We start from the raw sequence: 22,648 nt of genomic DNA, 5'->3' as shown, positions 1-22,648 counted from the left end.
CGCACGCACGCACGCACGCACACACACACCACACACACACACACAGGTGATTCGCTATATGCCACCGCATCGCAGATGCTGCGGTGGCATAAAAATGCTTTGTATTAACATTGAATAGTTTTAAGGGCTTTGAATTTAAAACAAGAGCCGGTTGAACCGAGTTATGCTCCCCGACTAGGTTTTCGACAATGAAAAGTATATATTTTGTTGTTACAGAGTTATGTTGATCATTTCTGTGAAATACTTTAAAATCCGACTTCAAATAACAAAGTTACGGGCCGGACACGGTTTTGCTGCAATGTCATGCTGTGACCTTGACCTTCAAGGTAGCGACCTAAATGTTATACACGATACGTTGTCTCAATATGGTGATCATATCTGTGAAATAGTTGTAAAATCCGACTTCAAAAACAAAGGTATGGGCCAGACACAATTTTGCTGCAAGATCATGCTGTGACCTTGACTTTCAAGGTAGCGACCCAAATGTTACGCGCGACACGTCGTCTCAATATGATGATGATTTCTGTGAAATAGTTTAAAAATCAGACTTCAAATATAGAAGTTTTTGGCCGGACACGATTTTGCTTCAAGGTCATGCTGTGACCTTGACTTTCAAGATAGCGACGCAAATGTTGCGCGCGACATGTCGTCTCAATATGGTGATAATTTCTGTGAAATTGTTTAAAAAAGTTCAAATTTCTATAATACTATAAAAACTGCTTCAACACTAATCAAACTTGGTTCAAATGTTGACTGGACCATTGCCCTTGCAACAACATGCTCAGGCTTAAATTTCCTGTTACCATGGCAACGAGGGGACATCTCAAAATTGCCAAATATCACTATTTTGCGTTGATTTTTTCCATCAAAATTGATTTCAAAGTGCTGCAACTTCTCAATGGATTGAGATAGATACAAATGCTTTTCAGCGTTGGCTACACGTTACCTTATGATCAATCTGGGGTCATTTATAGCCTCTCACAAGTCCAAAATTTTCTTGGCGATGAGGGGGACTCCGCCCCCTTCAAACCCCCCAAAGAGAAGGGGGCACATCCCCCTTCTGGCAACCCCCTGATGTATCTTTTGGTTGGGGGCCGCGCCGAAAAAGAGGTCAATTTTTTGAACAACATTTTTCAAACAAAAAACAAGTGTTGGGGGCCTAAATAAGGCATATTTTCACCATTTGAGACAACATAAAGGGGGGGGGGGTGAAAAAGGCGTTAAAAGGCGTGTATATAACGTAATGGGTTAACAGAAAATGATGAAAATACTTGAAATTACCCTTAATCGCGTTTTTTTCATGTTTAAACATGGCCTGTCATATAAATTTGAAGAAAAATTGTTGTTTTGTAGATTTTTTGATTTTTTTCATTAACCCATTACTTCATGAGCATTTTGTGAAAAATGGCTGTTTTCATTGAAAAGTCTCCCGTTTCAAGTTCAAATTGCTATAATACTATAAAAACTGCTTCAACACTAACCAAACTTGGCACAAATGTTGACTGGACCATTGCCCTTGCAACAACATGCTCAGGCTTAAATTTTCTGTTACCATGGTAACGAGGGGACATCTCAAAATTGCCAAAAATCACTATTTTGCGTCGATTTTTCCATCAAAATTGATTTCAAAGTGCTGCAACTTCTAAGTGGATTGAGATAGAGTCAAATGCTTTTCAGCGTTGGTTACACGTTACCTTATGATCAATCTGGGGTCATTTATAGCCTCTCACAAGTCCAAAATTTCCTTGGCGATGAGGGGGACTCCGCCCCCTTCAAGCCCCCCAAAGAGAAGGGGGCACATCCCCCTTCTGGCAACCCCCTGATGTATCTTTTGGTTGGGGGCCGCGCCGAAAAAGAGGTCACTTTTTGAACAACATTTCTCAAACAAAAACAAGTGTTGGGGGCCTAAATAAGGCATTTTTTCACAGACAACATAAGGGGGGGGGGGGGTAGAAAAAGGCGTTAAAAGGCGTGTATATAACGTAATGGGTTAAAACAATATTTAGTGTGTAGCTCGAATTGTTTTATTTAAGTCTCACTTGTGGCAGGATGGGTATGCATAAGTAATAATTGTGCCAAGTTCATGAAATTCTTACTGAATATGTCTAATTTGAATAAAATGATGTGCAAACTATGTGTTAGAAGCTGTGTTCCCTGTTACAGGTTAAGTAGAATTAATTCCTTTTTTAATGACACTATAATTTTTTATTCATAATTTGGCCTCCTATAGAACTTCAAACATAACATTTCTCCTTCGCATGATGTAACAAACATGTTGATCTATAAGAAATAAATAAAACTGCATTTGTGAAACAAGAAATGTCGAACATCACATATGCCCCCTTTCTACCCCTTGACTCACATTATTGGTAATTTTGTTACATGGAACTGTCATAATTGGGTACATGGAAGTGTTCAGTTAATGAAAAAAGAAAAATTAATGACCTACTATTTATAACCAATCAATATGTGAAATATGAAGACTTTGACCAATGAACTAGTGACCCCAGTATGCTTAATAAATATGTGAAATATGAAGACTTTGAGATAAAAAAGTTTTAAAAGTAATAAGCTGAAACAATATTTACATTTAAGACCCCTGTGACCTTGACCTTTGAACAAGTGATCCAAAAATCAATAGGGTCATCTACTACATATGGCTAGGCAAGGTGTGAAATATGAAGACCGTGTGATAGTTTTCATGTTAATAAGAAAATAAACATTTTTACATTAAAAGCCACTGTGACCGTGACCTTTCACATAGTGACCCCAAATTCCACAGGGGTCCTTCACTACTTATGACGAATCAATATGTGAAATATGAAGATTTTGTGATACATAGCTTTCAAGATAATCAGCAGAAACCATACTCCAATTCAAGGCCCCTGTGACCTCGACCTTTGAACTAGTGACCCCAAAATCGAAAGGGGACATCTACTTTTTATGACCAATCAGTATGTAAGATATGAAGACTTTGTGATAAATTTCTTTCGAAATGATAAGCAGAAACCATTATCACATTTAAGGCCCATGTGACCTTGACCTTGGACCTAGTAACCCCAAAATCAAAGGGGTTATCTACTAGTTATGACCAATCACTATGTGAAATATGAAAACTTTGTGATGAATAGTTTTTACGATAATCAGCAGAAACCATTTTGACATTTAAGGTGCCTGTAACCGTGACCTAGTGACCCAAAAATGAAAATGGGTTATCTACTAGTTATGACCAATCGGTATGTGAAATATGAAGTCTTTGTGATGAATAGTTTTCAAGATAATCAGTGGAAACCATTCTAACATGAGGCTATGTGACCTTGAACTTTGAACAAGTTTCCCCAAAATCAATAAGGGTCATCTACTACATATGACTAGGCAAGGTGTGAAATATGAAGACCTTGTATTAGTTTTTATGATAATGAGAAAAAACATTCTGACATTAAAAGCCCCTGTGACCGTGACCTTTGATCTAGTGACCCCAAAATCAAGAGGGGTCCTTCACAACTTATGACTTATCACTATGTAAAATATGAAGACTTTGTGATAAATAGCTTTCAAGATAATCAGCAGAACCATACTCCAATTCAAGGCCCCTGTGACCTTGGCCTTTGATCTAGTGACCCCAAAATCTAAGGGGACATCTAATATTTATGACCAATCAGTATGTAAAATACGAAGACTTTGTGATAAATATCTTTCAAAATAATAAGCAGAAACCATTATCACATTTAAGGCCCATGTGACCTTGACCTTGGTTCTAGAAACCCCAAAATCAAAAGGGTTATCTAATAGTGATGACCAATCACTTTGAGAAATATGAAGACAGTGATGAATATTTTTTAAGATAATCAGCAGAAACCATTTTCACATTTCAGGCCCCTGTGACCTTGGCCTAGCGACCCCAAAATGAATATGGGTCATCTACTTGTTATGACCAATCAGTATGTGAAATATGAAGACTTTTAGATGAATAGTTTTCAAGATAAACAGCGGAAACCATTCTAACATTTTATGCTCCTGTGACCTTGAACTTTGAACTAGTGACCCCATTCTTAATGATTTTCATTGATTAAAACATGGCAAAATGTAAACGTGGTTGGAGTAATAAGATGACCTGTAAACTATCCTAATAATTTTTTATATCAGAATGATTCAACTATGTTAAGATTATGGTTTGAGACGTTTGTACACCAATTTGAGCGCTGCAATGGCAGGGGAAGGCAATTTACCTTCATATTCTTTCTCTTATTTTAATTATATATTTAACTGTAAGATCAGAAAAAACAAAATTTTAAGAAAATCATACCTGGTTACACTATTACATTATGTTACAAAGATTTTCATTACCTCTATACTTAACAAAAGTTCTAACCGATCACTTTTTAAATTTTGATTATTTTATAACGGGTCAATAGATCCTTATAAAATTGTGCAGATGTGATTTTTGTGTCTTTTTCTACCGATTTGTGGAAAGAAAAATATTTTAATACAGTTCCATGCACTCAAGCGGGAGACAGGGCGCGGTTTACACATTTTGGCAAGAACTGTTCGTGCAGAGCATGGTGAGTATTAAATTTTACATTGCATAAATCCTTGTTACATTTATAGGTGAAGAAATATAAAACATGGCACGAATGTCGATGCAGGATCGTGCCGTAGCAGTTGGAATGTTGAATTCTGGAGCCTCTATCAGACAGGTGAGTGGCTGTTCATCAAAAATGTTTTTTTTTTAAAAGTATTATTTAAATAGAAAAATGTTATTATTCTCAATGTGTTCATTCCTATTTCAGGTCGCAAGACACTTCAATCGGGCCTTTTCGACGATCCATGGACTTTGGACTAAGTATCAAGGGACCGGAAACGTTTCTGACTTACGCCGCAGACCAAGAAGAAAGGTTACAACTCGCCGACAGGATCGGTATATTATTGTGAGTCACTTAAGGATTCGTTTCACACCTGCAACATCCACGGCTTCACGTAAAAGTGGCATAAACAACTGCCGAATATCACCACAAACTGTACCTAACCGCCTCAGAGCCGTCGGGATAGTGCCCGTCGGCCTTTTAAGGGGCCTATTTTTACTGCAAGACACCGACGGAATCGTTTGACGTGGGCCAGACAACATCTTCGATTTACCAGGGCTGACTGGGCCAATGTGTTATTTGTGGACGAAACACGAATCAAACTACGCAATGCGGACTGGGCAAGTACGTGTATACCGTCGCCAGGGTGAAAGGAATTATGCCAACTGTGTCGTCGAGGTTGACAATTTCTGTGGTGGCTCATTGATGGTGTGGGCAGGCATGTCAATGCACACCAAGACAGTGATCGTACCTATACGAGGTAATCTCAACGCCCGCAGGTATCAGGATGATGTTGTGCAGCCAATTCTACTGCCTCACTTACGGATAAATCATGGTACGTTGTTGGCGGAGGACAATGCCCCATGTCATGTTGCCAGAACTACTTATAACATGTTGGCAGCCAACAATGTCAGAGTCCTTCCATGGCCATCGAAAAGCCCGGATCTCAATCCGTTGGAACACGTATGGGATTTATTGAAAAGACGTGTCCGTGATCTGCTTCAGCCGCCACGTCATATCGGTAAATTGGAGTGTGAAGTCCAACGGATCTGGAACAATATTCCACAACGAAATCTTCAGAATTACATAACATCAATGAGGGGCAGATACTGAGCCGTAATAGCAGCTAACGGGGGGCATACCGGATACTAAAGGAAATGACGGTACATGTTTTACGGGTGACCTTCTTTATTGTGCTTTTGTGCTCCAAGCAGCTGTGTGAATTTAATGAAATTTCATGTGAACATTGTAAATGAAATTCTCTTCGAAATAAAACAAAAGTCGGATCTATTGGCATTATTTTTTCATATATGAGCGAAAACTCAGGGTGATCGGTTAGAATTTTTGTTCAGTGTATTTGGTCAATTATCTACACGCAAAATCATGGATGCAAATTCTATCCCTGAGCTAAGTGGATGGTCATTTCTGTTTTCAAATAGTGTTTAAATGAGAATAAAACATTTAATTACCTTTATGTTCGCCATAATTTTCCCTTGAGTCATATTTTTCAGGTAAGTATGTTGAATTCCCTCTGGTTTCAAACTGGTCAATACTTCCCGGACCACTTATGTAAATAAGAAAAAATGAGTACAATTATCAACAGCAATAAAGACAAGAGTCCCGCTGATGTGGGGAAATATATGCCCATCAAAATCTACCCGAAAGATGAGCTTTCATAAAGGACTCCATTGATAATTTCTTAAGGTATTTATAAATCTATCGGGCGGTTGAGGACAAAATATTACACTGACCGTGATCTTGTTCAGCACACCGAAAATATTTTGAGCAATTATAACAGACGACTATCCAAGGACCATTCCTATTTAGTCTTATCAAAATCTACCAAATAAGTTAGGAGATGTACTTTAAAAAATATATTTTTTTGCTCTAGCGGCCATTTTGTTCAGAAAACCAGAACAATTTGAGCAACTTTTATAGAAAACTATCATGGGATCATTCCTGTGGAGTTTCATCAAAATGTTCCAAATTATTCAGGAGGAAGATCTCATTGAAAGTTTTTAGCTCATCTGACAAAGAAGTGGTCAAGGTGAGATATAGTGATGGGGCTATGTCCGGCGTCCGTAGTTGTGCGTTGTGCAGCATTCGTCGTCAACAATTGGGTTGTTAACAGTCTAGCAGTCACAGTTTTGATTGGATCAATATCAAACTTTGTCAGAATGTTTGTCTCAATGAAATATAGATCAAGTTCGAAGATGGGTCATCTCGGATCAAAAACTAGGTCACATCAGCTCAAAATAGAAAAATCTTGTTAAAAATCTAGTGGCTGCAGTTTTGATCCAAATATTCTGAAAAATTGCCAGGAAGGTTGTTTTGATGATTTCTAGGTCAAGATGGGTTATCTTGGGTAAAAAACTAGGCCATACGGGCTAAAAATAGAAAAAGCTTGTTAACAGTTTAGTGGCTGCAGTTTTGATCCAAATATTCTGAAAATTTGTCAGGAAGGTTGTTTGGATGATTTCTAAGTCAAGTTCGAAGATGGGTCATCTCGGATCAAAAACTAGGACACAGGGGATAAAAATAGAAAGGCTTGTTAACACTCTAGTGGCTGCAGTTTTAATCCAAATATTTTGGAAATTTGTTAGGAAGGTTGTTTTAATGATTTCTAGGCCAAGCTTGAATATGGGTCATCTCCGGTCAAAAGTTAATTCACAGCCGATAAAAATAGAAAATTTTTGTTAACAGTCTAGTGGCTGCAGTTTTGACCTGAATATTCTGGAAATTTGTCGGGAAGGTTGTTTTGATGATTTGTAGGTCAAGTTCGAAGATTGGTCATTTCGAATCAAAAACAAGCTAACAGGAGCTAAAAAAAGAAAAATCTTTTTAACAATCTACAGGCTGCAGTTTTGATCCAAATATTCTGGAAATTTGTCAGGAAGGTTGTTTTGATGATCTCTAGGTTAAAGTTGCATATGACCAATATCTGCAGTGTTGATCAAAATATCCTGAATATTGGTCAGAAAAGTTGCTTTGATGCTTTAAAGGTCAAGTTCGAATTTGGGTCAAATCCGGTAGAAAAGAAGGTCACAGAAGCTATAAATAGAAAAAAGCTTCTTATCAATCTAGTGACTGCAGTTTTGACCCAAATTTCCTCGAAATTTGTCCTAAAGGTTATTTTGATGATTTGTAGATCAAATTCGAATATGGGTCATCTACGGTCAAAAACATGGTCACAGGAGCTAAAAATAGAAAAATCTTTGTAACACTCTAACGGCTGCAGTTTTGATCCAAATATTCTGGAAATTTGTCAGGAAGGTTGTTTTGATGATTTCTAGGTCAAGTTTATATATGGGTCACCTGGGGTCAAAAGCAAAGTCACACTACCCAAATATGATAAAAATTGTTAACACACTAGAGTTCACACTTTTGACTCCACTGTCATCAAACTCGGTCAGGAGATACTACTGTCAGTCAAGGGCAATAACTCTAACAAAATTGAAAAAAAATCCACATGCAAAGTCCCAGGTGCATAGCTTCACAGTGATGCTGATCATTATTCTTGTAAAGTTGGTTGATTCTAACTCAAGCACTCAAGGAACAAATAACAACATATAATTAAACGGATTTTACTAAGTCAAGGGAAATTACTCTACAAATACTGGATAAATCCACAAGCGAAACCCAAAGTGCACAAATACATATGCTGAGCATTCTTCTCGTAAGGTTCCATGACTCTACGTCAAATCCATTCCTGTAAAGTTTCATGACTCTATGCAAATCCTTTTTAGTGACATGCGACACAAGTTGAAAATTGCAAAATTAGTAAGTCAAGGGCAATAACTCTAAAAGTACTAAATATATCTACACGAAAATACCCAGGTGCACAACTGCACATGCTTATCAACATTCCTGTAAAATTTCATGACTCTAGGTCAAATACTTTTTGAGTTACATGCGACACAAGTTGAAAATTGCAATTTTTTACTAAGTCAAGGCAATAATTATTAAAATACTAAATAAATCCACACCTAAATACCCAGGTGCACAACTACACATGCTGATCAACATTCCTGTAAAGTTTCATGACTCTCTGTCAAATACTTTTTGAGTTACATGCGACACAAGTTGAAAATTGCAAATTTTTACTTAGCCAATGGCAATAACTCTACAAATACTAAATAAATCCAAACGAAAAATCCCAGGTGCACAACTAAACATGCTTATCAACATAACTGTAAAGTTTCATGACTCTAGGTCAAATACTTTTTGAGTTATGTGCGACACAAAAGAGAACGGACGGACGGAAGGAGGTCCGGACAGACGGACAAGGTTAAATCTAAATGCCCGCCACTAAAGTGGGGGCACAAAAATAAAATTTCACCTTAACATTAATATTACATAATATACTCATTCATAAAATCCTTCCTAAGTTTTTTCTTTGGAAACCAATAATTTCACAGAAATTTGATGAGCAAGAGGACCCTTGGGCCCTGGGTTTCTCCCCTGTGGCAAAATGATTTTAAAGATTAAAAAAAAATCTTTTGGTAGCCATGGCAACCAGAGTTCTGGATGGAATTCAATTATTTGAACAGCTATAGTACAGCTAAATGCAAGAAACATGCCTGCAAAGTTTCATTAAATTTGGCCACGTGGTGTTGGAAGAGAAGTCATTTGAATGAAAAAGTTTACGCATGGATGGACGGACGAAAGACGACGGACAACACAGTGTCACAAAAGCACACCTTGTCACTCTGTGACAGGTGAGCTTAAAATTGATAAGACCACTGGCAGGGCCCCTTTTCATCCTAGGCGAATAATTTGAAAATCTTTGTAGACGACCACTTAATCACATTACATACCAAATATCAATGTTCCATACCTTATGGATTTTGACAAGAAGACAACTTTATATAAAACTGAAGCCCCCTTGCAGGACTCCTTTTGATCCTAGAGACAGAATGTGAACAATCTTTGTAGAGGACCACAAAATGAGGTTACATACAAAATATCAAAGCTGTAAGCCTGCGATTTTTGACAAGAATATTTTAAAGACATTTTGTAAAAATTGAGTAACCCCCAAGGCGGGACCCTTTTGAACTTAGGGGCATAATTTGAACATCTTTGTATAGGATCATGTTACATACCAAATATTAAGGCTCTAAGATTTCGGTATATGACTTTAAAAACTGGCTATATGGCTATAAAACTGTTGAGCCCCCTGGCGGGGTCCCTTTAAACCATAATTTGAACAATCTTTGAAAGGACCACTAGATGATGTTACATTCCAAAATCAAAGCTCTACACCTTGTTTTTGACAAGAATGTTTTTTAAGATTTTGTTAAAAAAATTTTTGGTTGCAATCATGGCAACCAGAGTTCTTCAAGAAATTTAATTCTTTTAACAACTCATGTAGAGCTTCGTGCAAGGATCATGCCTTCCAAGAATCAAAATTTAGCCAAGCGGTATTGGTTTTTAGAAGAAACAGAAGGGCCATGATGGCCCTAAAGTCGCTCACCTGTATATAGGCCCCCACAGCGGGGCCAGTTTAAACCCCAGGGCTTTTATTTGAACAGAAGATGTTTCATGCTAAACATCTAAGGTCTAGCTCGCTGAGTGTTTAAAAAAAAGATTTTTTTAAGTTTAAACTATACACACATAGTTAAAAGCAATGACACCCCCGGGGCGGGGGCAGTTTTGACCCAAGGGCTTTTATTTGAACAACTTTGAAGACACTCACTAGAAGATGTTTCTTGCTTAATATCTAAACTCTAGCTATTTGGGTTTTTTTTTCAAAGAAGATTTTTCTAAGTTTTTGCTATAAACATAAATAAAATCAATGACCCCCAGGGCGGGGCCAATTTTAACCCAAGGGCTTTTATTTGAACAAACTTTGTTGACACTTACTAGAAGATGTTTCATGCTTAGTATCTAAACTCTAGCTATTTGGGTTTTTCAAAGAAGATTTTTTTTAAAGTTTTTGCTAATTTACACATATAAGGAAAACCAATGACCCCCGGGGCAGGGCCAATTTTGATCCAAGGGCTCTTATTTGAACAAATTTGGTAGACACCCATTAGAAGATGTTTCATGCTAAATATCTTAGCTCTAGCTCTTTGTGTTCTTTAAAAAAAAGATTTTTTAAGTTTTTACTATATGCATATAGGGGAAATCAATGACCCCCTGGGTCGGGGCCAATTTTGACCCCAGGGCTTTTATTTGAACAAACTTGAAAGACACTCATTAGAAAATGTTTCATGCTAAATATCTTAGCTCTAGCTCTTTGGGTTCTTTAAAAGAAGATTTTTAAAGTTTTTACTATATGCATATAGGGAAAATCAATGACCCCCGGGGCGGAGCCAATTTTGACCCCAAGGCTTTTATTTGAACAAACTTGGTAGACACCCATTAGAAGATGTTTCATGCTAAATATCTTAGCTCTAGCTCTTTGGGTTCTTTAAAGGAAGATTTTATAAGTTTTTACTACATGCATATAGGGAAAATAAATGACCCCCTGGGGCTGGGCCAATTTTGACCCTAGGGCTTTTATTTGAATAAACTTGGTAGTCACCCATTAGAAAATGTTTCATGCTAAATATCTTAGCTCTAGCTCTTTGGGTTCTTTAAAGGAAGATTTTATAAGTTTTTACTATATGCATATAGGAAACGAACGTTCCGCAAACTGGAAAATTCTCTATTTTAAGTAACAGTGACCTTGATTTTGACCCTGGGGCCTAAAGGAAATTGTCAGCGAGATATTCACCTAAGACCCAAAAGCAGGCAGATGGGCTGGCAGGTGTACTTCAAACTAGATGGTTTTTTTGCAATAACTAAAAAAGTTTTTGTTAAATGTACTAGTTCTGATTATAAGGTTATTACACTTTAATTTACATTACAGATATTGTTTAAACAAAGGACAATAATTTGGTCTAAACTTACCAAAACACTTAATTTATACTCTGTGACATTTGATCACAAAGCTTCTTTGAAAGTTTGATCAAAATCTCTTGAGAAATGTAGGAAGAGTGGGGCAAAGAAGACATTGTTTACTAAATATTCAATGTAAGAAAAAAAAGCCATAAATAGGTAAAAAAATCAAATCACAAAACCCCAACAATATGCACCACAGCACTTGATGACAAAGCTTCTGTAAAAATCATTCCTTAAGGAATATAGCAGAAAAATTGTGCACAGAAGAATTAGTTACTATGTATTCCATATAAAGAACAAGAGGGCCATGATGGCCCAAAGGTCACTCACCTGTATATAGGGCCCTGGAGCGGGGCCAGTTCAAACCCCAGGGCTTTTATTTGAACAAACTTGGAAGACACTCATTAGAAGATGTTTCACAATGTTAAGTTTTTATTTCACAATGTTAAGTTTTTACTTCCCACAAATAATGAAAAACAATGATCTCTCCTCCCCCCTCCCCTGGCACGGCCAATTTTCAACCGAGGCCTTTTATTTGAACAAACTTGGTAGACATCCATAAGAAGATATTTCATGCTAATCATCTAAGCTCTAGCTCATTGGGTTTTTTAAAAGAAGATTTTTAAGTCTTTACTATACACATATAGTTAAAAACAATGACACCACTGGGGCGGGGCCAGTTTTGACCCCAGGGCTTTTATTCGAATAAACTTTGTAGACACTTACTAGAAGATGTTTCATGCTTAATATCTAAACTCTAGCTATTTGGGTTTTTTCAAAGAAGATTTTTTAAATTTTTACTATATGCAAATAGGGAAAATCAATGACCCCCAGGGCGGGGCCAATTTGACCCAAAGGCTTTTATTTGAACAAACTTTGTAGACACTCACTAGAAGATGTTTCATGCCTCATATCTAAACTCTAGCTATTTGGGTTTTTTCAAAGAAGCTTTTTTAAGTTTTGCTTTACACATATAGGCAAAATCAATGACCCCCGGGGCGGGGCTAATTTTGACCCCAGGGCTTTAATTTGAACAAACTTGGTAGACACCTTTTAGAACATGTTTCATGTTAAATATCTTAGCTCTGGCTCTTTGAGTTCTTTACAAGAAGATTTTTTAAGTTTTTACTATATGCATATAGGGAAAATCAATGACCCCCAGGGGAGGGGCCAATTTTGACCCTAGGGCTTTTATTTGAACAAACTTGGTAGACACCCATTAGAAAATGTTTCATGCTAAATATCTTAGCTCTAGCTCTTTGGGTTCTTTAAAAGAAGTTTTTTTCAGTTTTTACTATATACATATAGGGAAAAACAATGCCCCCCTGGGGCGGGGCCAATTTTGACCCCAGGGATTTAATTTGAACAAACTTGGTAGTCACTCACTAGAAGATGGTTCATGCCAAATATCTAAGCTCTAGCTCTTAGGATTTTTTAAAAGAAGATATTTAAAGTTTTTTCTTTCGGTTGCCATGGCAACCAGAATTCTGCATGGAATTAAATTCTTTGAACAATTTTTAAAGGCGACCACCAAAGGAACATTCCTGTGAAGTTTGGATGAAATTGGCTTAGTGGTTTATGAGGTAATGTCATTTAAAGTAAAAGTTTACGGACGGACGGACGGACGAACGCCGGACGAAAAGCGATCACAAAAGCTCACCCTGTCACTTTGTGACAGGTGAGCTAAAAATCAAGGGGCCTTAATATTGGTAAAAAATGAGTCAAAGACAGAAAAGGCCAGGTTGCATTTGTATACAAAATATCACGACACTGTGATGTTACTAAAATTTTCTAAAATTGTTTTCAAAATTTTAAGTAAGTTAACAGGAAGTGGATGTCGAGGGACAGAACTGAAATCGAAACAAACAATATGGGACCACGTGTTAATGCTGTATACCAAATATCAAGAGGCTGTGATAAGGTGTTGCTGAGAAAACTGTTCCGAAAAATTCCTACAATTGACCATAATTGTCGAAAATTAAACTAAGTCGGCAAACAGGAAGTTGATGAACGACAGACCTGAAATCAAATCCCTCGATATGGGAACACGTGTTAATGCTGTATAAAAAATATCAAGAGGCTGTGATAACTAGTTGCTGAGAAAACTTTCACGAAAATTTCCCACAATTAACCATTTATTTTAAAACATTAACAAGAGGGCCATGATGGCCCTGAGTCGCTCACCAGAAACAACGGCTTTACAGTGTTGGAAATTATTTTTCAAAAGAATTTGCTGAAAGGCAAGTCCAGCTCTTTCCGCAAGTTCAGCTTAACTTTAACTTGCCCCTTTAGTAATATACTTTCACAACACTTTATTGTTTTAGCTTTTTTCTTCATAATAAAAAAGGGCCACTAAGATGGCCCTAGATCACTCATCTAACCCATCATTTCATGATTCACAATATAAATTGAAATATTTTGCCCTAATATTTTGGAAAGGCTTTGTTAAAAATATGCATGTTGCAAGTGTGTTCCTATGAGACTATGTAGAATAAATGCAGAATAAATGACCACTGGAGCAGGATTAATTTGGACTAAACAATTTTGTTTTATAACTTTTTTGAATGAAAACACAAAATGTCACATGCAAAACATGTATCAAAATTGAATTCAACATCTAAAATTACACAAATTACACCCCTGGTCCAAATTTCAAGTCTGTACATAAAAGACAAAAAAGTAGGTGAAGCGATATCAAATATATCAAAAGTGGGCCAGTTCATATCAAAATTCAATTCAGGATCAGAAATTAAACCCCTTGTCCAAAGCAGGTACATCAAAAAACGACAAACTAGGTCAAACAATATCAAATAATAATATCAAAAGTAGTCAGTTGATATCTTTATTCATTTCGCATCAGAAATTACATTCCTGGTCCAAATTTCAAGTCTCTGTACATCATTCCAAATTTCAAGTCTCATTACATCATGAACAAGAAAGTATGTGCAATGGTTTCAAAAATATCAAAAACAATTCCACTGATAAAAAAATTCAATTATGCACATGAAACTCATGTTCAACAGTCTGGCCCAATATTTATTGAAATGTGCTTTTTCCAAGTTATAATCTAATTCAAGAAAAAAAATGAAAAAACAAAATGCAATTTTTAACAAAATTCAATAACAAAATTGAACGTACAAACATGTCTTTGTTAGTCAGGCACAGGAGAAACAACTTTAATGTTTCTTTAGGCCTATTTTTTTCCTGGTTAATGACCTACAACTGACCTTACAATGATGGAATATGATGTCCGATTTCTAGTGCTGAAATATATTTACACATCATAAACAGGTCATGACATAAAGACTTTCTCCAAGCCATTGAACCTCTTTTAGAAAATTGAAATAACATATGTACACATTCCAACATAAAGTTGTTTCCCTTTCATTAGTTTATTATTTGAAAAGTTTTGTTAATGACACTTTATAATCATTGTATTTATACTGTGACCTCCTATAGTGTGAAGAGTTTAAAACAATAACATATCTTCTTTGTGTGAAGTCAAAACACGTTTATTTTATATTTATAAAAAGACTGTGTATCCATTGTCAATATTTTTTAATATTAAATTTGAGCATAGAATATCTTTAAACTATAATTTGAAGAAATTCCAGGACCTGTGGAATTAAGCTTTAGCTTAAACAGGGTCAATCAAATTAATATGACTAATGAGCAAACTTGATATAAGACTACCTAGGAATACTATAGACAAAGTTTGGCGATCATCCATCAAATATTTCATTAGGAGATGATGTCCAAAGGTTTTTTATATTTAGCTTTAGCGGCCCCTTAAAAGGGCCAATCAAATTAATATGAACAAACTTGATAAAAGACTACCAAAGAGTGCTACAGACAAAGTTTGGTGATTTCAGAAGGAAATGATGTTCAAAGGTTTTTTCTATTTTTAGATTTGGAGGCCCCTAAAAGGGGCCAATCAAATTAATATGTGCAAAACATGATAAAAGACTACCTAAGAATGCTACAGACAAAGTTTGGTAATCATCCATCAATTAGTTCTGTACAAGAAGATGTCTAAAGTTTTTTCAATTTTTAGCTCTAGAGACCCCTTAAAGGGGCCAATCAAATAAATATGAGCAAACTTGATAAAAGACTACCTCAGAATGCTACAGACAAAGTTTGGTGATCATCAACCAATTAGTGCTGTAGAAGAAGACATTTGAAAGTTTTTCTATTTTTAGCCCTAGAGACCCCTAAAAGGGGCCAAATCAAATTAATATGAGCAAACTTGATAAAAGACTACCAAAAAATGCTACAGACAAAGTTTGGTGATCATTCATCAAGTAGTTTCTATAGAAAACAGACGTTTAAAGGTTATTTCTATTTTTAGCTATAGCGCCCCTAAAAAAAGGGCCAATGAAATTCATTTGAGCAAAACTTGATAAAAAGACTACCAAGAATGCTACAGACAAAGTATGGTGATCATCCATACATTAGTTCTGTAGAAGAAGATGTTTAAAGGTTTTTTTTTCTATTTTTAGCCCTGGAGACCCCTAAAAGGGGCCAATCAAATTAATATGAGCAAACTTGATAAAAGACTACCAAAGAATGCTACAGACAAAGTTTGGTGATCATCCATCCATTAGTTGTGTAGAAGAAGATGTTTAAAGGTTTTTTCTATTTTTAGCTCTGCTGACCCATAAAAGAGGCCAATTGGAATGACATGAGCAAATTCAATTGTGACTGTCACAAGGATGCTACAGACCAAATTTAAAGTAAATCTGCCCTGTAGTTTCTGAGAAGAAGACGATTGTTGACGCATGACGACGGACGACGGAAGCCGGAGCATCCCCTTTTGATACAAATTTCTCACCCTGAGCCTTCGGCTCTGGTGAGCTAACAAAGTCGCTAAACAGGAAGTGGATGAGCAACAGACCTGAAATCGATCCTATTGAATGGGACCACATGTTAATTTGGGACCAAATGTTAATGTGGTATACCAAATATCAAAAGACTGTGATAATAGTTGCTGAGAAAACTTTTATGAATATTTCCTACCATTGAAAATTACTGTCGAAAATTTAAATAAAATGGTAAACAGGAAGTCAATAAGGGACTGACCTGAAATCAAATACCACGGTAAGGTACCACATGTTTATACTGTATACCAAATATTAACAGGCTAAGATAAGTAGTTGCTGAGAAAACTGTTTTCCCCAGGAAAATATTTCCCCAAAATACGCCTGCCTGCCACCTGAGATTCACCATACTATAACCCGGGTTTGCATCTGTACAACCCGGCCAATTATCAAACTCAAAACACCAACAATATGCATCAGGGATGACAAAGCTGTAGTAAAAGTTTGGACAAAACCCCTTAAGAAATGTTGCACATGGAAAAAAAATTTTACGCCCGCCCGCCCACAAACATATCTCAATCTAACAAGAACTATCACTTAATGTGATAAATACCCCCGCAAGACTGCTTCGGAAATGAGGAAGTTACTTGTAACAGAAAACTCTGTAAAATAATTCGAAAAAGGTTATGGTTGTGGGTAATTAAAAACAGTTGTAGTTCTTGTATGTTGCATTTCCTTTCAATGTCGTTGACCATTGATTAAATTTAATTGAATTGTTCTGTAACAAGTCCATGAAGAGTTACGCTTCTTGAGCACTGCAATTCCTTTCATTGCGCTTGACCATTGTATGAAGTTGCATTGAATTCCTAATATTAGTTTTTTAGCTATGCAACGGACAAGGAAAAGGAACAATAACTATATAAAATACGGAAGATGGAGTTATGGTTATTGTACACTGCACTTCCTTTCATTGCGTTTGACCATTGTATGAAGTTGTTTTGAATTCCAACCAGTACTTTTCAAGTTATGCTCCGGACAAGGAAAAGTATCAAAGGGCATTTACTCTGTAATAAGTCTACATGGAGTTATGGTTCTTGTACACTGTACTTTCTCTCAATATGCATGACCATTATATTAAGTGTTGTATTGAATTGCAATTAGTAGTTTTCAAGTTACGCTCTGGACAAGATAAAAAGCAATGGTAATAACTCTATAATTAAACTCGACAGAGTTATGGTTCTTGTGCACTGCACTCCCTCTTATTGTGCTTGACCATTGTATGCAGTTTTATTGAATTCCAACTTGTAGTTTTCAAGTTATGTTCCGGACAAGGAAAAGTAACAAAGGATAATAACTCTGTAATAAGTCAAGATGGTGTTATGGTTCTTGTGCACTGCACTTCCTCTCAATGAGCTTGACCATTGTATGAAGTTGTATTGAATTCCAACCATTAGTCTTCAAGTTATGTTTCGGACAAGGAAAATGCAACGGACCGCTGGATCGACCGACCACCAGGTGACTCCTATATCCCCCTCCCCCCCCCAAAAAAAAAGAAAATTCGTTTCGAAGGTATAATAACCAGTTTTTCCTTCAGAAATATGATTTAAATACTAATGGCAAAAAATCAGGAAACGTTAATTTTTAAAATTATTTGATATTAAATTTTGACAATTTTAACAGATAATTTTGCACATAATAATTATTGAAAAAAGTAACAAGAGGAGAGTGTGCTTGAGTTTATATGGTGTGCTCTGTACCGTGATTTCACACAATGCTATTTATCAATCTAAAAGAACAGAAAACAAGAGGGCCAAGATGGCCCTAGATCGCTCCCCTGACCCTTCAACCTCACCCGAGCAATGTCTTAGATAAGCATCCTCACCAAGTTTGATAACAATTGAGTAATCAAAAGGGCCAAGATGGCCCTAGATTGCTCACCTGACCCATCAACCTCATTCGAGCAATTACCTAGACAAACATTCTGACCAATTTTTATGACAATTGAGTCAAAAATGTAACCAATAGAGTGTTAACTAGGATTTTCTATATATATTTGAGCAGTTTGATGTAGTTTTTGACCGAAGACAAACCATATTCAAACTTGACTTAGAAATCATCAAAACAAACTTAAGGCAAATTTCCAGAATATTTGGATCAAAACAGTAGCCAATAATGTGTTCACAAGATTTTTCTATTTTTAGCTCCCGTGATCTAGTCTTTTTGGAGATAACTCTGTTCGAACTCATCCGAAAAATTACCTATACAAGCATACTGACAAAGTTTCATCACAATTGACTCAAAAATGTGACAACTAGAGTGTTCATATCCATATTTTGGTGGTGTGACCTAGTTTTTGACCCAGGTAACCCATATTCCAACTTGACCTAGAAATCATCAAAACGAACTTTCAGACTAATTTCCAGGACATTTGGATCAAAACAGTAGCCACTAGAGTGTTAACAAGGTTTTTTCATATTTTGGCGGTATGACCTAGTTTTTAACCCCAGGTGACCCATATTCAAACTTGACCGAGAAATCAACAAAACAAACTTTCAGACCAATTTCCAGGATATGTGGATCAAAACAGTAGCCAATAGAGTGTTTACAAGATTTTTCTATTTTTAGCTCCCGTGATCTAGTCTTTTTTAAGATGACCCTGTTCGAACTCATCCGAAAAATTACCTATACAAGCATCCTGACAAAGTTTCATCACCATTGACTCAAAAATGTTACCACTAGAGTGTTCATATCCATATTTTGGTGGAGTGACCTAGTTTTCGTACCAGGTAACCCATATTCCAACTTGACCTAGAAATCATCAAAACGAACTTTCAGACTAATTTCCAGGACATTTGGATCAAAACAGTAGCCACTAGAGTGTTAACAAGGTCTTTCCATATTTTGGCGGTGTGACCTAGTTTTTAACCCCAAGTGACCCATATTCGAACTTGACCGAGAAATCAACAAAACAAACGTTCAGACCAATTTTCAGGATATGTGGATCAAAACAGTAGCCACTAGAGTGTTTACAAGGTTTTTATATTTTTAGCTCCTGTGACCTTGTTTTACATCCGAGTTGACCCATGTTCGAACTGATTCAGGCAATTATCTTGACAAGCATCTGACCAAGTTTGATGACAATTGAGTCAAAAATGTGACCACTAGAGTGTTATTGATCAGGATGCTTGTCTAGGTAATGCTCGCAAGTCAAGTTCGCAAGTCGAATATTGGTCACCTGGGGTCAAAAACTAAGTTACACTGCCCAAATATGGAAAAACCTTGTTAACACTCTAGTGGTCACATTTTTGCCTCAATCATCATCAAACTTGGTCAGGATGCTTGTCTAGGTCATTGCTCGGATGAGTTCGGACATGGGTCATCTCGGATAAAAAAACTAGGTCACAGGAGCTAAAAAAAAATCTTGTTAACACTCTCGTGGCTACTGTTTTGATCCAAATATCCTGTAATTTGGTCTAAAAGTTTGTTTTGATAATTTCTAGGTCAAGTTCGAACATGGGTCAACTCGGATGAAAAACTAAGTCACACTTCCCAAATACTGAAAATCCTTGTTAACACTCTAGTGGTCACACTTTTGACTCAATTATCATCAAACTTAATCAGGATGTTTGTCTAGGTAATTGCTCGGATGAGTTCGAACATGGGTTATCTCGCATGAAAAACTAAATCACCGGAGGAAAATATAGAAAAATCTTGTTAACACTCTAGTGGCTACTGTTTTTTTGATCCAAGTATCCTGAAAATTGGTCTGAAAGTTTGTTTAAATGATTTCTAGGTCAAGTTCGATTATGGGTCACCTGGGTAAAATAGTAGGTCACATTGCTCAAATATGGATAATCCTTGTTAACACTCTTGTGGTCACATTTTGGACTCACTGTCATGAAACTTGGTCAGAATGCTTTTCTAGGTAATTGTTTGGATGGGTTTGTTGGGTCAGGTGAGCGATCTAGGGCCATCGTGGCCCTCTTGTTAAGTTTTTACTTTCGGTTGCAATGGCATTTAACCAGAGTTCTACATGGAATTAAAATTATTTGAACAAGGTGACCACCAAGCTAACATTTTTGTGAAGTTTGGATGAAATGATGAGTGGTTTATGAGGAGATGTCATTTAAAAAAAACTGACTGACGCTGGACGAATTATGATAACAAAAGCTCATCTTGTCACTTTCTGTGAATTATTTCCAAATGATTTGTACATTTTTTATTTGATTACCTGAATATTATTATTATAAATATAGTAAATATTCTACTAATTAGTGTATTAAATATATTTTCAGATCATTCAAGACAAGCGTTCATATATAGATGAATTCATTAGGTTGGCAAGGAAGAAACTTTTATTGGCATACAGAACAGCTGTTTTTTTTTATTTTGAAACAGATTTTTTTTCATAGTTATCCTTCACGTCAAATGATTTATTTGTCATATGTTTATTTTCATTTTTTTTCAAAGAAAGACTTAACGAATTTAGTTGTATATTTTCAATTTCATTTATAAATGTTAAGAAAGAAAATAGATTTCATTGTATTTATATATATCCTCTTCAGAATCATTTTCTCATTACACATACCGTGGACTGTAGTTAAAGACCGCGCACATACAAAATAGATACATTCAAATTCTATTTGTTTTTGAAGATTGAGGGTTGCAATTATCACATGTAACCTGGTAATGAAAGTTTGAAAATAAAGTTTTTCAACTATCACGTGTAACCTGGTAATTAACCCCCTTAATTAAACTTCAAAGAAATTTAAAGCAGCAGGCCTCAAGATTCATGCTAATTTTCAAAATGTATTTGAATTTATAATATTGTGAGATAACCAAAAGGAAGCCATTTACACATTATCAATGGCAGTTACAAGCCATGTAAATTACCAAAATGTAGTCAAAATATGCAAAAATAGCCCTTACTGCGTTAGAAACGCAGTAGAAATATAGTTGTAAATACTAAAAAATCTGTCATTAACCTAACACAACATGTAAAATATTACTTGAATCTTGAACCATTATTCGTTTCCTAAAATCGTAGTACATATTTCTCAAGTTTGATTTTATTAATATATTTTGACTCATCTGGAGGCATGCAGCTTTAAGCGATGTGTAAAAACTAATCAACAGTTACTTTTATTTCGCATGATACTGACACCAACTGAAAATTTTTTATTGTTTTCTAGCGTTACATTAAAAATATCAGAAATATCTTTCTACAGGCATTCAAATAAAAAGAATAATTGAAATATACGAGTTACATTAAAAAGGCCGGAATCGAGACAGCCACACGAGAGTACTCTACTTTACTGTGACGATGATTGTCTACTTCACTGCACCGATTTTTGAAAACAGATTTACAAAACAAATAATAATGATATAAATGATGAAGGAAATTTAAATATTCTATGAAAATGGCGATATTGACAATATCAGCAAGAGATCTTGTATTAAAAAATGAATAAATTAACTTCACGTGTTGAGCGAATTGAAAAGCCCGCAATACATTACCCGTAAAACAATTGTGCGTCAATTAATTTGACAACATAACCCAATAAATCTTAAATATTGCATCTTTGATTATCTGTGAATAACTTACACCGGCTTCTTTTTTTATTTTGAAATTGAATTTATTATGTTACCGTAATAATAAATTTCAAATACCTGCTTTTTATATAAAAAATGTAAATTTACAGCGGATTTCGTCAAGTTATTTTTTAATCGTCGTTGCGGACAGATAGTTTGTCTTTAACAAATAAAATAGATATTTGAATTAAAAAAGTATTTTTCTTGAAAATAAACTTTAAATTTCCAAAATCGGATAATAAATAGAAAAGCAATATGGTATTTTGTAAAGTAGGTATCCGTTGCGAACGGGCATTTTCGCTTAGCGCCGGTAAATCATCGATCGATGTACCTTTATCGGGTGCACGACAAGAAATTTAAGCATTTATATAGGGTTAACTAGGAGTGTCCGATTCCTGTAATATATATCCGTGGTTGTGTTGTGTGCAACAATTTAATGACAAAGTTATCACAAATCTTACCAAATAATAAATTATTTAAGCATAAATTTATGAATCATGTATGCCACATTAATGACAGCCAAGAATAATGCAACTGTGAAGGTTGAAGGTAAAGGGTCCATGTGTTGTTGGGATATTGATTAAAAAGCATTTTTACCTATAAAGTCAATGTGATCTTGACCTCTGACCCCTTTGCCCCAAACATCTAGCCTGTCAAGTTATTGATCGGAAACCATTTTTACCTACAAGGTTAATATTACCTTGACCTTTGACCCCTTGACCCCAAAATCAATATGGGTCATCTTTTGGTCAAATATAATGCACCTATGAA

The 22,648-nt window shown here is 35.8% G+C and overlaps 1 protein-coding gene across 1 annotated transcript in view; it reads right to left on the bottom strand.

The window, feature by feature from the left end:
• Positions 1-5,755: 5,755 nt before the first annotated feature.
• LOC132739148 (uncharacterized) overlaps positions 5,756-22,648 on the bottom strand; it is a 66,454-nt gene continuing 49,561 nt past the window's right edge. The window contains exons 7-8 of the mRNA XM_060726803.1: positions 6,053-6,147; positions 5,756-5,797 (exon numbers count right to left, since the gene is read on the bottom strand). Of these exons, the coding sequence (XP_060582786.1) occupies positions 5,756-5,797; positions 6,053-6,147 (137 nt within the window). The remainder of the gene's footprint in view (positions 5,798-6,052; positions 6,148-22,648) is intronic.

Source organism: Ruditapes philippinarum, unplaced genomic scaffold (assembly GCF_026571515.1).
Source record: "Ruditapes philippinarum isolate M1 unplaced genomic scaffold, ASM2657151v2 ctg545_1_1_1_1, whole genome shotgun sequence".
Classification (NCBI taxonomy): Eukaryota; Metazoa; Mollusca; class Bivalvia; order Venerida; family Veneridae; genus Ruditapes; species Ruditapes philippinarum.
The sequence above is the reverse complement of the archived record's forward strand: the minus strand, read 5'-3'. Positions and strand labels throughout refer to the sequence as shown.